At 41.0% G+C, this 18,228-nt stretch overlaps 1 protein-coding gene across 1 annotated transcript in view; it reads left to right on the plus strand.

Moving 5' to 3' along the window:
• Positions 1 to 460: 460 nt before the first annotated feature.
• Positions 461 to 18,228, plus strand: part of NEDD9 (neural precursor cell expressed, developmentally down-regulated 9) — a 64,736-nt gene continuing 46,968 nt past the window's right edge. The window contains exon 1 of the mRNA XM_082286697.1: positions 461 to 523. Within this exon, the coding sequence (XP_082142823.1) occupies positions 491 to 523 (33 nt within the window). The 5' untranslated portion in view covers positions 461 to 490. The remainder of the gene's footprint in view (positions 524 to 18,228) is intronic.

Raw genomic sequence — 18,228 nt, forward strand, 5'->3', positions numbered from 1 at the left:
CTTCCACTGCCTTTTAACCCATATGGACCATAAAGCCATCAAATACCTGCTGGCACCCAGATTATCACTAGGATGGATAAACTCAAATAAAGAAATCGATAGATTTTTCTCCCAGGCTCCCCGCAGACCCCATGATCATGAAAAAGAAATCGTCCATCCTGAACCTTGCCATCCTCACTTCACATGACCATCCATGAAGCCATAATTTCATAAAGCTCAGAGATGGCAAAATTGTACTTACCTATTTTTTTACCTCCCCCCCCAAACAGAAAGCTTCAAGGAAAGTGTTTCAGAGTTTCTGAGACCAGCTGCAAAATGCTTTCCATAGTACCATATGTAGCAGCTGATGTAGTAAATGCACAACAGAGATTGTAATGTTTTAAATACAAATCTCAATATTCTGCTGACCCTCCCTAATGTTATGTTACATTTCAGACTAACACCTGACTGATGACCCAAACTTGGACCAAATTTGCAGCAGGTGCAAATTATGCAGGGCATGATTCCTAGCAAATCTAGTTGGGTAAGTATCCCAGAGTTTTCTTTCATGTGACTATTTCCTGTTCAGTACAATGGTTGAATATCAAGTGCGAAAATGGGAATTTTTTTTCTGATACGACAAATTCTGTTTTATTTCTCAATATTAATCACCATAAATGAATTCTTATTTCTCAAGACTTAAAAGTCCATCTGATGTCACAATCTACACAGTTTGGTATCACTAATGGATGCGTTAGCACGGCCTCCTGTGTGACCTTGTACAGTGGTATGGCATTTGTTAGCTTGTTCAATGGCACTACAATCAACTTGCAAATTCATAAAAGTGTTTTTGTTCTTAAGCAGCATGACTGCTGGCAGCAGTGTGTATGTTGTGTGCAATTGCTTCGTGTTTTGTGCAATATCATCTGCAACATTTTATTTTAATTCATCCCCCCCATCCTCCTCAAAATGTGACTAGACTCTTTAAGGGTGAGAATAGATTTTACAGAGGATGATTCAGAGCTAAAACTTCATGGGGCCTCAAAATAATACCCCATTTGTAGAGAAAGAATAAAGAATTAGCTGCAAATACAGTAATATTAATGAAGAAATCATCTGCTGGCATGGCACACCCTGGGAAAGAGGCTAAGTAAAAGGCATTTGTGGAAAGTCACGTAGGATTACTCTACTAAAGGCAGTGGCAAGACATTTTGGTTATCAGTGATTTTTAAAAGTTCTAATTAAGGTTCTAGAAAACAGTTTTACCTAGAAATTGAGTCCTCCAACTTCATCTACACTGGAAATACTTTTCATATTAGTTCTGCAAGCATTTACAGCTTTAGGAAACTTGGAAAAGTAATGACTAGCATTCTATTATCTCAATACTCTAAATCCTCTTCCCATAAACTGATGGGGTAATGACTTCCATTTACACCATTTGCTGATTTTATTGGCTGAAGCATGTGATGCACAGGACTTGTTTCCCAGCAAATCAAGCCAGTAATCAAATCAAGGAGCTGAAATGCCAACTCTGTTCTTCTGACAGGTATTAATTTTGCACAAAACACATAGTGTTGGGTTTTTAAAAAGAAAACAAGAAATTTAGTTGGAGGGCACCTCCTTTTCCATCACTTGTCCATTGAGGACTCTGCTGTGCACTTCAGGAACAAGTGGTTCACATACCCTGTTTTCACCTGCTACCAGGAAAAGCTAGCTCTTTCCTTGCATTCAGAGAAGGAAAGAGTTCACTTACAGAACATCTGTAGCATGATCAAAATTGCATCTAACAACAAAGAGAGACAGATGCAGGCAGATACATTTTCAGCATCCTTCAGAGTGCCATACAGATCGTGACACTGAGCACAGAGCCTCCTGTGGAAACAGCTCAGGTACTCCCTCAATTCAGTCTCAGTCAACCACAAGTGACAGCATCTTGCAGGAATGTTGCATTCCCACACTTTGGACCATCACTGGGCCTTGTATCTTGCCTTGGCTTCAGAAAAAAAAGAAGCTGCATTGTCAGGGCCACCCCAGCCAAGGTTCTGGCTGAGGAGCAGTGAGGGGTGGTACAGAAGAGTAAATTCAACAGCTAATCCTTACAGAAAACACAACCTCATGTCATGATAGGGCCTCCTGTTTGGAAATTGAAGTTTCTTACATTCCTGAAACAGAAAGAGTAGAAAATCTTCCTTACAGATGCAGCAAGAAACAAGACAAAGAACCCTTTTTCTTTGCTTGGTAACAGCCAAGAGAGATACTTCATGGTTTTGTAATGTCCTGAGAGGGCAAAAGTAGGTTCATGCATAGATGTGGTTTGGTGGGATGAATCATGATGTGCACTTAATTTATATTTTGGATTATGGAAGAGTGATGACTAGAGAGGGTCATAAGCCATGATGTTCAGATCCAGGTCTGAAACAGCTCCAGGCACTGCAGAGCATGGGGTGTCAGGCCTGGGGCTTGAGTTTTGCTTCGGGTCATTGGAGAGAAAATGGTCAGCTACACAATTTAGCTCTGGAATCAGTCCTGAATTTGTCTGGATTCATGGTTTTGGCTTGGACCCATTAGTGGTAACAATTGTGAGTGAAAGCACAAGGGAGGAAGGAAAGATAACACAATGGCATAAATTCAGTAGCTCTTGGAAGAAATACATTTGACCTTTATTATCTACTAACTTCTAACTCTGATGCTTAACTCTGGTTTTTCCCTTTTAAAATATTGTCCCTGGCAGAATGGAGTCCAAGGAGAAATAGGCTCTGGAAAAAGTGTGAGACTCTGGGGAGACAGTTATTTACTGGCAGTTTCACAACCGTCCTTGCACTTCTAATGAAATTTCATTTGTCAAATTCCGTGCACCTTGGTGACAAGCCAAGCTTATTCTGTCTGCCTTTTAGCTTAGAAACATCTTTTTGGTCTCTTGCTCTCAAGCAGTGCCTTTAATTCATTTGAGATAAAAAAGAATTGCAGCTTGTAGCTAAAAGGCTGGCCTGAAGCTCTCACGGACACAATTTCTTATTTTATTATGAAAAATGAGTTAAAATTTTGAACTGCTGTTAACACCATGCATAATAAAACATGCTCCTCACCAGCAGTACTTCAAAGGGAAATACATACAGCTTTGGCAAAAAAAAAAAACCAACCCACAACTGGTTATGATTTTCTATGGACTCACCACTGTCTGGGATGAGGCCACCTAACAGGAGTCTGGACTTAACATCCTTCCAGCATAGGATGAAATCTGTAGCTTCTAAAGAGGGAATGGATCTTACTTATCTTACTTGTTATTGATGTTTTTTAACATGTGGGGCCCGGTTTGTCTACATAGCTTGCATTACATTCCAGTGGTGGGTAAACCAGCTGAGCTATTTTGAATTGTCCTGTTAAAATACTGCTTTAAGCCTGTTGAAAGTTTTTGCATGTTTGGGTCTTAGAGTAGAGCTGTCAACAGAAACAGTCACAGGTTTTGTTTGGATTTAGGGAAAAGGAGACTTAATGAAAAAACCCAAGAAGAGTTAGCACAAACAAAATGATCACACTTACCCCATTGTTCAGGAAAAAAAAGAAGAAGAAAAGAACCCAGTGATTTATTTTAGACGGCCTGAATAGCTGGAGACAGAGAGCTAAAATATGGCAAGGAAATTGCTACCCTAAACAAGTTCCTTTGAGCAATTTGTTGATTTTTTTTTTCCTTTCTGCCTGAGTTATGAGCCCTTGGAATGCACATACCATTGAATTGCTTGGTAATTTGCACAAACATCTCTTCCTGAGGTCCTAAAGCCACTGTATATCCCTGAGTGGAAATATTAACATGATAGAGAGGGATGGAGTCCGACTGTTTGCAAGAGTCTGGCCACCCGACCTTGTGAGAAGCGTGAGACGCTCCGGCCTCTCCCGTGAGACATGGGAGCAACTGAACACGTGCTGTCACACACACGGCAGTGAACATGGGGATACACACACCCACTTGCCCTTCGCTTGAAAGCTTCAAACTTCTGCTCTAAACTACCCAAAATCTCATGGAAGCTTCATTGCTGTGGTACTGAACACCTCCTGGCTGCACATCTGGTGGTGTGACCATCTCTATTGTTTCGGCCCCCTCCTTTTTGATAGAAATGTTTGTGCAATGAGATATTTTCTTTTGTTAAAGAGGTTTGTTTGTGTTTTCATCTAAAATATAAATACAACCATAATTATAAACATAAACACACCACAGTTTTAGTGGATGAGATTTGTGTGGGTGGTTTGGGTGCCTAATTGCCATGTTCTGCACAAAGCCTGTGGTTCCAACCCTGAGAACCTCTGCCTGCAGACACTGAACCTTGTTTTCTCTTCCATGACCTCCAAACTGCTTTGTGCCTAATAAATGTTAAATAATGGTCCTACAGCAGGCTTGTTAACTACATCCCCCACAGAACACGTGCCCAGGTAGATGCTATGAGAACTATGGCACTCTTTTATAAAGGGGGCCAATGGCTAAATTCCATTTCTGGGACAGCAGAAGCGAGAGCTCAAATCTTTCTTTGCCTAATATGAAAAAAAACTGGTGCTTGACAATGGTTTCTCGAACTCTCAGGAGGCTGACTCAGCAGCTATGTCACATGTTAGCTGGGACTGGTCCCCCCACTGTCTCACTAGAGGGACTTACTCCACTCTGCTCCCTTACCTAAACTGGCACAGAGATAACAGGGAAGTAAGAGGGTAGATCAGTAATCCAGCAAGTTGGATGCTCAACATGAAGCTGGGCATCAGGCTGCCTTTCAACAGACAATTACATCAGGGACACCCTCCAAGTCCCAGCAAGGAGAAAGAGACCCAAGCTTTAGGGGCCCTCTTCTTTCAGTTCTTTGTTTTCCCCGGGGAAGAGTGGGCAGACTCGCTTTGAACTGTTCTGCTAATACCCTGCCAGTCTCAGAGGCCAGGGGAGTGACCCACCGTGAATGGTGCTGCTCCCAGCCTCCACCCTGGCGAGGGACTGAAGTGACCTCCCGTCTCCACGTGCTCCTCCTCCTAAAGCAGCACGGTTCTCAAAGGGAGGCTCTGTTCCTCCCTTTCGGGGTGCAAAGTGGGCACCCTGATTTCTAGCAGTAGTGCGTTAAGTTCAGTAACTCACACAGCTCAGCCTCCTGTCTAATTCACAATTAATCTTAGAAAACTAGGGCTGAAAGAGACCCCCTGAGATCATCTAGTATCATTTTCTGCCCAAAGGCAGGGTCTTATGTCCATGGGCTAACCCAAACACATGTTTATCTAACATGTTCTGGAAGGCATATGAGAAAGGGGAGCCCATACCCTCATCCAGATTCCTACTTCAGTACTTTATACTCACAGAATTTATCTTTTTTTGTCATACAGTCAACTAACTAATCTTTGCTTCAAATTTATTTTCTTCCTCTCCCAACATGTCTGAAAGAAAATATTAACTGAATGTAAAAATACTGAAATTAAATTTCAAAGTTAAATTTCTCCCATTGAAGCTAGCAACTAGTAGGCAATTTTTCAAAGCAAAATAAAAGGGAATTGCTAAAAATAAGGCATGTTTTAGTGCTGTGTCACTGTATATGGAACCTCCTCTTGGAGCTCTGCTGTGGATGTGGCAGCTCTTTGTTTATTTTGAAAGGATAAGTTAAGCAGTCACTCAAGGATGGGTAGGAAAAGCCTGAGGCTGGAGATTACCATGTAGCTTTCTAATTAGACTGGAATGAAAATAGGTCTAAATCCATTGAGTAAACAAAATATGTTTGCATACTTGGTAATTGATAATAATTACAGTTCCCTTTAACAACACTAAATGCCTAGTTGTTATTTTGTGACCTCAGGCAAATGAGTAGGGTATTTGTTTTTCTTAACCTGACAAAACTTGTAAAAAAGGCCACCACAATGACATTCCAGAGCACAGTGAGAGCTGTCATTTCATCTGCTGGCTGGTAAAAAAATAATATATGATTTCATAATGTTATCCTACTAAATGCTTGAGGAATTGCACATCTCTCTAGCTGGAAGGATCTGAGGAATTAAACACTAGTTGAACAGTCTAACTCAGTCCTACCTCAGTGCAGGATAAGCAGTCATGTACACCAGCAGCAACAGAAGAACGAGCTTGTTCTTGAGAAACTGGTGGAAAAGTCTGACTCTTGTTACCTTACATTGAATTTCCTTACATGAATCAAGAAGTCAACTTTCAAAATACCCAAATGCAGACACAAACAATATGATGAGCAAGTGTTAACTGACAGGCAAAAAATACCTAAAGAGTCATTGTGGTTATCTAGGGAGGAAATAAGAAAAAAAAAAAGAGTACATTTTATACAACAGATAGTTGTTAAAAGCTGACCTTTTCCTTTGGGTTCTGATTTTAATGGTCAGGACTTGATTATGCAAAAAGAGGAGAGATTTTCAGCTGCATGAACAGAAGTTATGCAAAAGTGCTCCCAACCCCACAAGCCAGGTTAACAAGTACAGAGGTAGAGATTTGTATGTTGAAAGCATTACAGCAGCCACACGCTGCCTCATGCTCAGTTCTGAGAGCCAGTTACCAGTGCAGCCTGTGTAAATGTGCCACAGGACTAAACAGCACTCCAGGGACCAGTGCAGTTTGTTAAACTTGTCAAATTGATTCTTAAATTGACCTCCAAATGTATGTGTGTGCACCTGTGGGGGTGGGGTGTGCGTGTGCCTGGTTTCCCAAGGAAATGAAAGCTTAAGGGATACACGTGTACATATTTCTTGGAAACTGCACCGTGTGTGCAGATGACCAAATATCTGAACTTAAGAAACTCCCGACTCTCGACTGCCAGGGAGCCAAGGCCGGTAGCTCATCCAGAGCCTAGCCCAGTGAGGTGGAATTCCAAATTGCCTGTGAAGCCCTTGATGTACATAAAGTAACACCACCAAGAAAACCATCTCTTTGCAGTGCAGAAAACCCCTTTGTAGTGGATATGCAGCTGCAAGTTGATTTTGCATATTGAAAATGCTGGGGATTTGTCAGGGATTTTGCAAAAGGAGATGATCTAGCTGCACCTATAAGTATCTCTGAACACTTTATGAGACAGCTTCTTTCTGCATTTTTGGTACTTGGGATTAAACTTGGCAACAGATGAGGCTTGCAAGTCTGGGAGATATTTAATTTTCGGCCATGCTCAAAGCAAGCTGCTCAGATTTCCAAAGATTTGGGAGATTCGTATGTATTTAAAAATACTTCACTGCATTTCTATGGATGAGTTCCAGATACTACAGTGTCCTGCAAAAGCTTCCAGTTATCTCCTTTATGGCAGCCAGAATTTTAGACAAGGTTTTATTCACAACAGGCATAAGTCTTTTACAGCATGACCTGAGAGAGCAAGAACTGTTCTGCTGAGTAGTCAGACAGAGCCTTAGTCTTGTTTTGTTCATGTGAATTAATAAACTACTTCAGCTGTAAGCAAAACTACAATGAGTAATAAACATTAAGTTTTTAGTCTTCTAGTAGAAGGTGTTTACAGCCTAAAGGAATGAAAGGGGCTAGCAGTCCAAGTGCTCCTTGGAAGAGGGAGAAGTAGATCAAGAGCTTGTATTTCTTTACATGTCAAACAAAATAAAAATAAGAATGACCCCCCCCCCCCCCCCCCCCCCCCCCCCAGTTATTACAGAGGTTTTATTATGTGTAATTTTAAAATGAAGGAAAAATATTTTTATAATCTTAGGAGGCAAAGTGAATAAAACAATTTCACACAACATCTGTACTCTATTCACAACTGGAAATGGGGTGCTTCCCCAGAATAGAAATGCCAAAGTTTCACCCTCCTTTTGTACATGAGAGAAAAAGGAGATAAGTCAGGTAGAAATACCCCAAAATACAAGCACATTGTGTCTCTTCCCAGAAACTAAATAATTACACTGAAATAAAGGTCATTTGGCTTTGTTTTAAAATCTCTGCCACCAAAACTTTAGCAATTCCATGTAGAAAAGAATGCAGGTTTTTTTCTATCTGCCTCAGTATCATTACCTGAAACATACAGATTATTTTGGATACGCAGAATTTACTGTTCTCAGGATATTATGTTCATTTGTTTTAATACCAGAAATCTGATACACTGCAGTCCCTAGCTAGGCTCTCATTCACCTGCATTTTCAATATAGGAGGACAACGTTAGTGGGCAATACAATATTCATGATACAGCATGGAACAGAAGGAGAAAAAGGAAATATTTTTCTTCATTGTCTTAAAGGTTTCTTCAACAGAAAACTAGAAAATAATTTCTACAAAGTTAATTTCATTCATAGAAAAAATATCTAAAGATAAGGAAGAATGAACAGTCCTAAACTAGCAGCCATTTATAAATCTATATAGAAGAACTACACAAATAGATACACTCCCAAAACTATGCAGCAGTTGGATGTGAGTTGTTCGCATTCCAGGAGAAATGAAGGCTTCCCATTCTAAAAACACCTGCAGAGGCAAGAGGAAATTCCCAAGTTCCTTTATACTAATCTTTCGTTAGGAGAATTGCAATTCTAAATTCCATTTTGAAGAAAGGTGGGGAACAGTGACTTTCAGCAAACATATCCTCAGTTTTAAAGAAAAACTACAGAGGGAAAATAGTGATGGTATTGGCATTTCCAGATCTTCCTTTGTTCTGTCACCCAGAAGTGAACCAGGTTAAATTACTCTACATCCATTTACTTTTTTTTTTTTTAAGCTGAACTAGAATGATGGAAAGATTCTTAGATGCAGCTTTCAGAAAGCGAGTAAGGGAGCAAGGGGGACAATTTTGTCTCAGTAGCCACCCAGAAGCCCATCCCTCAAGAAATAGAGAGAGCTTCCAACCAGGACCATCTGTGTTTCTTATTGATCTGATTTTTGTCCTTTTGCAGAGGACTAGCAACAACTATAGAAGTCAAAGATCTATATGAAAGTAGAAAGGCAGTTTTTTCTTGATTCTCTAAGAGGCAATTGAAAGGTGGGAAGCAGCATGCAGTAGAGGTCTGGTACCTCTTGCAATCTAATAGAAAGATACTGGACCTTAATCCAGTGCAAAATAATGGATAGTCAGCCATGAAAACTGTGAAAAGTAGAGGTCATTTCACACAGCCACTTTGAAAGGCCAGGTCCTTGCCTAGTGAAGATGTGTGTTGACTCATTCAAATCAGTGCATTTGGGATGACCTGCGCTAAGCCAAGGGATAAGCCTGAAATTTTTATGCTCCGTCTTCTGTCTGCACTTGACACCATCCTCTTAAGTTGGAATCTCCAACTCTTCTACTCAACCTTTCAATAACTGATGTAACGTGGCATAAAATAGGGGAACATGTGTCAAACTGATTCCACATTCCTTTTTCTTTGAGATGCTTGTTGCAAAATTCCATACCACATTAATCAGCACAGGTGCTTGGGTCAGAGTTGGTTACATTTTCACAGCCAGAACATTTACTTTTCACTTGCACTTATGAAAGAAGACAGACAACTTAAGATGAATGATATTACCCAATACCAGTGCTTTGAATGAAGCATGCAGTCAGGACTTACTGACTTTGTTAAGATACACTTAACATACTTAAAAAACAGAGAAATATTTTACCATATTAGTTGTAATCTGGTTAAATTGCAAAATTAGTATCTTTACATGTAGATATAACTTGCACACATGCAAACATTTTCATATCCATTATCAATTAGGAAGTAAATTACTGAAAGCAGTTGCTCTTTTTAGAAGGTACAGAATCCAATATTTTGTTACTCTGACTGAAAACAACTCAGTTGACAAGTAGTGTATTGAAATCAGTCATGACACTTCACAAATGAAGTAAAATCCTCCCCTAGAGATAGTTTTAATAATCTGTCCTATGGGCTTCTGTACAACTTCTGTAAGAGCTGCTGCAGTCCTCACCACTGAGACATTTGCATGCCAGGCTGGCAGAAACGATTTGAAATGTAAGTGTTCAGAAAATATTCAGAGAAAAGAATGGCTTGGGAGCAGATCCTAAGAATGCTATTTAAAGGGATAAGCATCCAGTTCTCCTGGCAAACTTCGTTCCATGTGAAATAAATTACACTATTAGCAGAACAAAGCTTAGCTAAATGTACAGAGAATCAGGCAGGGTTCAGATTATGAGAACCATGTACTGGAGCACAGACACGGAACAACGCTGCTGGTTTGGTAGAAAGGTCGGGGCCGTTTTCACCTGTGTTTGATATTCTTTGAACTTAGAAAATTATATTAGAGAGAAGAGACACGCTCACATGTTAGCACATCAAAAGCCTTGCCGTTAAACTGAGGGCCTGGCTCAATAACCACAAGTTCCACCCATGAATGTGAGCCCCCTTGAAGCTCTTTCACTGCTCCAGGAAGAAGCTTCACAGTTGCAAAACAGGGCTGTAATATTAAATTAGACATAAATATTGCATGTTGAACACAGCTAGATTTGGAAGATCCACTGTGAAAATCCAACTAATGCATATTTTAGAAACTTTAAACGTTATGAATGATTCAGTAGACCTGAGCGTCTGTTTAACAAAAACAAACAAACAAAAAAAGAGCTGGAGAATGTATCTAGCTCCTTTGGGTTAATGCAAACATGCCCTGAGCTGCCCCTTGCTTTTGCAGTCCCCACACTACCACATGACTCAACATGGAGGTTTTTTCAGTATGGGCTGAAATTTTGCAGTAACATCTTCTGTATGAGATCCATCAGCAACTACCATCTCTTAAGTTACCCTGCATGGTCTCCTGCCATACCAGGGGAAGGATGAGCTGCTTAGGTCAGAAGCCATTTTGACATCATTCTGCAACTCATTAAAATCCCAGATGAAATCAAGACCAAAAGTAAATGGCTGTGAAGCCCATGTTTCACACCCAGAACATATTTATGGGAAAAGGAACCCAACCTATGTATGATGATTATGCTTTACATATTTTCTTTAGAGAAAAAGAGAAGCTACTCCAGCACAAATGAGATAGTCTGGAAGATTATTACAATGTAATACATAGAATTGGTCTTGTTCTTTTAATACCAGCTCTCCTTTGAAATGAAGTCATGATTTATAGCTAGGTGGTGGTTTTAGAGAAGGGTTGCTTTTTTTTCACTATGAGGTCAGAGACCACAAATTATGCAATAATCTCAAGAGCTTGTCCTTAAAGATCAGTTTACTAATTGGTGGGCAAATATTTCCTTCAAACTTTTCTTTGGTAGCAGTTTCAAACCACGATTTTGAGGGATTTTAGATTATAAAGCTTTTTTTTTTCCTCTAAAGGAGAAGAAAGATGGAGACTTGGTTCCAGTGCTAGCAGTAAGTAACTCCGTATACAGCATGCTCAGCAGTTCCAGTTCTGCCAAATGTGCCACCCCTATAGATCTATCACGGAGCATTAGTTGGCACTGGCCCTCTGGCCAAAGGCAAGTGAGAGTGGCAAATTCCCATAGAATGAGGGTAGACGTTTTTGTTACACAGCTCTGCACATCTCCTGGTCACACCAGGGCTGCCTTCAGCATCCAGAACAAAAGGCCTCTGCTGTTTGCCAGTGAGTGGAGGAATGTCATTAATGTGGCAAACCCTCTTTCTTCTCAATTTAATAGCAAATCTGTCACAAAGGAGGACAGACCTTTGGTCTTCCTCTATAAAAACCCATGGAGTGCTGAGCTCCCGGCAAAGACTTTATCCCTCCCTGAAGATAAAACTGCACTGACGGTGAAAGATGACTGCCTGCCATCAAAAAGGAAAGATAGTCTTCTTTTCTGTGTTATGACATTCAGCAGGATGGGGTTAAGTAATTTAATAAAGCTTCTTCAGCAGCACAGCTAGCCCCTGCTGAACTAGCCCTGTGTTCCTAGAAACTACCCCTCTTAGAAGAAGCTTTGGGACAGCCACTGCATTTGTTTTTCCCTACCATTTGGTTTAAGGGGTAGATGTCCCCACCTACATTTCTTCCACACTAAGCCTCTCATAACTGAATAAGAACTGGTTGCAGAAAGTAGCTCCCACAAGCTCCTCACAGTGAGGCCCTTAGCAGACTCCAAACCCAAAGGGCTCCATCTTAAGCACTAGCAAGGACTTGGCAGATGCTTGGCAACCAAAAAGGTGGTATATAAGGATTCCTTGTATAGGGAAGCTTTAGGCATGCAGTCAAGCCAGGATGCAAATTCTAGTTAGGTACCCACCCGGGAGGATGAAAAAGTTGAGATTTATTGTGATACCTTCAATTTAAGTAGAAGTCAAAGGAAAAAGTAAAGGCCAGTTGTACTGAGCATTTGGACAAGAATTATCATGCTGCATATTTCCATTTGTCCTCCTGTCCTAGTTACTGTCCTACTGTACCCAGCATGTAAGCTAAACCGAGTCTAGCATTCCCAGCAGGCCAGTTGCAGTCCAGAGGACTAAAACAGTGTATTTCACCTCTTTGTGAAGAAGAATGGCAAAGCATAGCTCACAGCTGGCACTACACAGCAAACTTTCTGAGTCCATTTTGCTCTTGCAGTATTGCAAGCTGAAAACCACATCCTCTCTGAATGTGAGTATACGACCTTGAAACTCCCAGTGTGAGGTGTGATTTCACTCTAAAAAACCAGAAATATACATTTTGTCATGGCAGCTAGCAAGGTAGACTACTGATGCACAGAGCAGGATATTGATATACGAGTGAGTTAATCAGTGATGCATTTAAGGGTCTTTTACATATGGCACAAATTAGTAGAAACAAAAACCTGAAAAGAGTAGCTTCCCTCTGCATTATCTTTGCCTGCTGTGTGCATTCCATCAAATGAACAGGCTTTTCAAAAGTCCTGGGAAAAACTTACTGACTACTTGAGCGCTGAGATGCTTGACTGCAATGAATCATTTTCTGTTCCTTGCTGGACCAGAGAAGAGGCCACTTTGTATTTACAGGATCAAAGTGGCAGGGGTCATGGTCGCCTAAGCAAGCAGGCTGTGACAACTGCACAATGGATGAATTTTCAATTGGCTGAACCTTAGGGACCGGAAACTGGCCCCAATTTTTCTCCCACTGCTACTCTAACTACCAAATCTTTCCTGCTCCCAGAATTCCTGGACCAAAATTTTACCTGGAAACAGCTCAAACATATTTTGAAGATGTGATGATTATTATTTTATGTGTTTTCTCCTCTGCATGTCTGGCTCCCGACAGAAGAAATGATTTGAAGAGAGGGAGAAGCAGGTCTCAAACTCCAGCTCAGCTTTGCTGAGCCAGGACATTCAGGACATTCAGGACATTCAGGTATCTTGGCCATGATCCCAATAAACATTCAGGAGTTGGATTCAAAAGGCTCAGGTCCCCAGTTCTCAACTATCCATGCAAGGGTGGGTATAATGCAATTGGACCTACTGGATAATGCTGTCCTTCTGGAGCTGCAGCTCTGTGTCAGCTGGGGTACCCCAAGACAGACCTGACCACGGACTCCATGCACAGGTAACCCAGTCCCATTCCTGGTGGACCCACATTTACTCCTGGAAGTCTAGCCCTCAATAGTCACGTCTAAGTGAACCAAGCATCCAAACCACTTTGATTTTTAAGGACAAGGACAACATAGGCCGTAGAGCAAGTGAAATCCAGCCTGGTGCTATTTGTAGCACTACAACACAGGCAATGATATAGTGGTGGAGATTCAGTGAAAATACAGAAGCCCCATCTATATGTAATAAATCAGAATTATTACTCTACACATATGAAAGCAACTGTGATCTACTGCAACATAAATTTTACCAGCTGGACTGGTGTCAAGAGACAGTAATGACCCATAAAACTGAGCAGCTTCAGTGTAGCTTGTGGGTTCTCAACACCACCAAGATCTTGAACCAATCAAAGACAGACATCATCTTTAGGATGTATGGCTAGTTTAATTAAGCAGTCATATCACATATGTCTTTAAAATTGGCATGCCTGATATATTTTAGATTATGTGGGGACACCTGCTTACAGACAATACGTCTGAAATCTAGAACAACTATATAAGCATGTCACATGTCTGCTTGTTTTCATGTTCTGAAATGCAGAACAAACCCTGCGAGAGAAAACAACAAATGCTAAAACTGAGCTGAAAGACGTCCAGAGCTGCAGGTGGAAAACATCCTCTCTGCATCAGGCATCTTTCATTGTATCACCATGCAAAGAAAAAGCTGAAAGATGCAGACAGACTTTTTACTTGCCCAGATATTTGGGTGGTGATAAATAGCAAAAAGTGACACAAAATCACAAGTTTTTAAGGAACTTTCAAACTTTTTCTGAAAGAGTGAAATACTGAAACATCTACTATCATCCTCAAAGAGGAGAACTGAAGTCAGCAAACAGAGCAGCCTCAAAGCCTGAGGGAAAGGGCCAGGAGGAGCACTTTCGACTCACCAAATGAATGGCAAGCAAAGAAAAAAGCAGACCTGACCTTTCAGGGAGACCTGGAAACAGCCCCAACAGCACTGGTCATTGAAACAAAACAAAACACACAAAAAGGCATTAAGAAAACCTCACTCCAGTGGGAAGAGGAAGTGGTTTAAGGGGATTAGGTCCCAAAAAACAAAGCCCCACTCTTCCTCAGACTGCTGAGGAGACCCTGAACTCTTCTTCTATACTGAACTGGGCTGTGAAACTGGACAAACGTTGGCAACCACTCAACAAATGATAGTAATGTGAGGTGACATCTCTGGACCTCAACCAGCCAGCACACAATTGTCTCATTTTCATGGTGCATCAAATTAAATTTAGACTTTAGCGCTTTGCTCGTCTTGCGCTGTTACCTCCTTTCCAGAGCAGAACACAGAAGAACATTTACAAATTTACACTGACTTTGACCTGCAAACACAAATGCCAGCCCTCAAAAACTAGTGCTGAATCATTTCTTTTCCTAACTGCGACCTTTTTACCCCCCTTCCTTTTCACATCAGTCCATTTCTTCATGAGAGGCTCTCCTGCATCTGTATCACAGAAGCATTTGAGAAGAATTGGTGGGTTTGTACTGAGTAGCTGCAGGGACATTTTCTCAGCCAGGAGCCTTTCATGTTGGGCAACAAACACAGTGCCCCGTCTCTGACTGCCATTCAACAACCATAGCAATCACCACAGCAACAACCACAAACCTCACAACAGCTAGTAACCTATTTCACAAAAGTGAAACGCCCTAAAATCTTGGGATGTTACAGAGTGGCAAGGCATTTATTGGATACAAAATAAACATCAATTTTTTCTTGGCACTGTAAAAGCGTGAAAATTTATTAAGTCTTCTCTACCTTGAAACTAAACTGATGATACAGTGGCATCCCAGCCACACTTGAGTCAGCTTTGATAGGACCAGGACTACACCCTCTCATTCTTTTACTGGAGTGAAGTACATCTGGAAGTACTGTTACTGAAACCAGACACTTTAAAAGCCTTGATACTTTTTTTTGGAGCAGGCATTAAGAGTCCAATGTCTTGCTGCATCAAGGCAAAAAACATCAATCCCTTCAATTGCAAATTACTCAGAGATTTGAGCTTTAAAATGGGAGGGAGTTTATGGACTCAAAACAGGGCCGAAGTTAAAAGTCCTTGAAGCTGGTTAGCTGACTGTGTGACTCCAGGAGACCCTAAACTTGAATCTCAGACTGAACAGAGAGAACTTGTAGAGATAGATGAAGAAACAGAGGTATGAAAATGAAAATGAAAGCAGGCAGTGCCACTTCTGGGTAACTGTGTGGGGATTTTGAGAAGAGCTATCGGTATGAGTGCTAGATTAGATCTGAATAAGTCTGAGTTTACCACAGAAAAAGAGATGTCTTGTACCAACTGCTTCTGCTCAAGCTGGAAATACTAAAAAAATTACCTCTGCTTATGGTATTTTGGCACTTCTGGGTTCAGATGATCAGTACACAGAGATGAATAAAAATCAGGGAAGGACCTGAACCACAACTCTATCCAATATCCATATATTTGAGAACTCATTGCACATGGATCAAACTCTGTGGATAATTTCAATGGGAGATAGATGCAGCAGAGAAAAAAAGCACAATGATTTTTCAAAAATATTGAAAAACTAACTCTTCTGGAACAGAATTTTTTTGAGCAAGCAGACAGAGACCCATCAAGGACGAAGTTCTGTGAAGCACAGATGTACAAATTAATAAAGAAGGACTGGAGCATGTGTGTAAAATTAAGCATGTGCTCAGTTGTTCTGCTGATCAGAGAGTGTAGGTTCTACTCCCTAGCAGTCATTTCCCATTTGGAAACCCTTGTCAGGAAGAGAAAGGGGAAGAAGGAGGGTTGTTTAGCACGATATTTTTAGATAGATTTTTAATGGAATATTTGTTAAGCTTTCTTCCACCCTGACTCCCCCCTGCCTGCTGTCTGGGTTTTGTGTGTGTTTTTTTAATGGCTAGCAATGCATCACAGTGTGGCTGCTGTTTAAATATTTGCCTGAAAAAAATGTAGTCTGTGCTTAAGAAAAGTGGTTTGGCACAAACTGGACATTTTCAAACATCCATTTACCAGATGGATCACTTTGTTCAATTACAAAGAAAAAAAAGATGGTGAAGGAGTTGAAAATCGAGTGGAATGTTCCTAAGCACACAGCATTGTTTACTATCTGCATGTCTCCTGGCATCGTGTGAGAAACTATCAATAGGCTCTTCAAAAATGTTCCTTTCCTTTAAAAAGTCTGCATTTTTCACTATAATAAAAAGGCAGTAAATATATTCTACAATAGCCTGATGGAAAAATGTGCTAAAGTATTTCTATAAATCAAATGTAGCAGTTTGGCACTAGCTCTGAGGCAGTAAATTTAGTAAATTAGGACCAGATGATTTTAAAATAGAATCTTACATAACTTTCTAGCGTGATATTTTTTTTTTTTAAATTTAACACAAGTTTGTCCATCTTCATAAAGTTATCTTGGCCGCTACCAGAATGTGGTTCAGTCTTTAAGGACCATATTTTTTGTTATTTATCAAGTGTAGAATGTTTTAAATATTGAAGTAAGAAGTGGAACAGATTTCTCAAAAGACAGAAAAGGCTATAATATGTACTGATTCACATAAAGTGTGGGGTACTTTGTATCCCTGATGCCCTGACTATTTCACTCTCATTATTTTGATTAATAATAGTCTATTTCTCTATTCATCTTCCTTTTTTTGCCCTCCTTCCCTTTTCCCACAAATTCAAGGACATGTCTCCCTCCATTACCCCCCAGAGTGTTTACAACTCCTATAAAAGCAGCTTGGTCCAACAGACTTCTCCCTCATCCATGTGCTTAGGTCAGGAGTCAGCATTGGGGACCTTCATTTCTTATGATATCCCACTTTTGATCTCTGCACCAGAATATCCACCTCTGAGAAATAAGGAAAATGGAATTATAAGAGTCCAAGGAGCCTATGCCACCAGCTTTAGTCTACACCTTTTGGCCCTATCCACACATATATCCACAAAACCTGCTCTCCCAAGCACACCTTTGACTTTCACATTTCTGAGCCAACATTTACGCCACCAGCCACGTCAGACCACTGCTTATATGCTGAGGAGAGGGATTGCATAGATATATCCTCCATGGTCTTCTTTTTGGGCAAACACTCAGCCATAACATGGCCTTTCACTGGAGGCAACAACTTCTGGAACAGCTACTGTGGAGCCATCCCACAGCAGCTGTGCTCACTACGGTGCTACAGTGGCTGACTTGGGAAAGCAGAACCAAGGTCCTTTTACAGTGCACACTTACTGTCTAGAGAGCCAGAGCCAACACATTCTATCTCAGAACTCTGAAGATAAAGGAGTCCCTCCAGTACCCTGACTCATGGCTTCCAGACACACTCCACATCATTATGACAACACAAGAGCTAAGCCCCTCCTCAAAAGCTGTAAGAATACATGGAGACAGATCCTTACAGCTCCCAGACAGGGCTGAACTCTGAGGATGTGAGGTGTCAAATCCCCGTGTCACTTCTTATGACTCAAGCCCTCATCAGACTTCTGAAGCAAACACCATGAGTCAGCTGGAAAGTGAGGGAAAGGACAAAGACAGGAACAGAGGTGTTGAAGGAGAGGCCAGCAAAGAGTTGTGTGGAGCCTTCCTTTCATATGATCCCGAGACTGGTGCTTCCATCACCCATGCAAGTATCCAGCAAGCAGAAGAATAACTGTGAGGGCTGAGTTATCTGCAAGTGCTGTCTCCCTCAGCAGAGGCAGATTACTCTGAGAAGCCAATGAAGTCCTTAGTCCAATGCTTGGGATACTGCACGGCATGGGCCAAATCCTTGTCCCAGTGAAGTTGAGAGAAGCTTTGCCAATGGGAACATGCTCTGTCCTTT

This window comes from Coloeus monedula, assembly GCF_965178545.1.
Source record: "Coloeus monedula genome assembly, chromosome: 1".
NCBI classification, from domain to species: domain Eukaryota; kingdom Metazoa; phylum Chordata; class Aves; order Passeriformes; family Corvidae; genus Coloeus; species Coloeus monedula.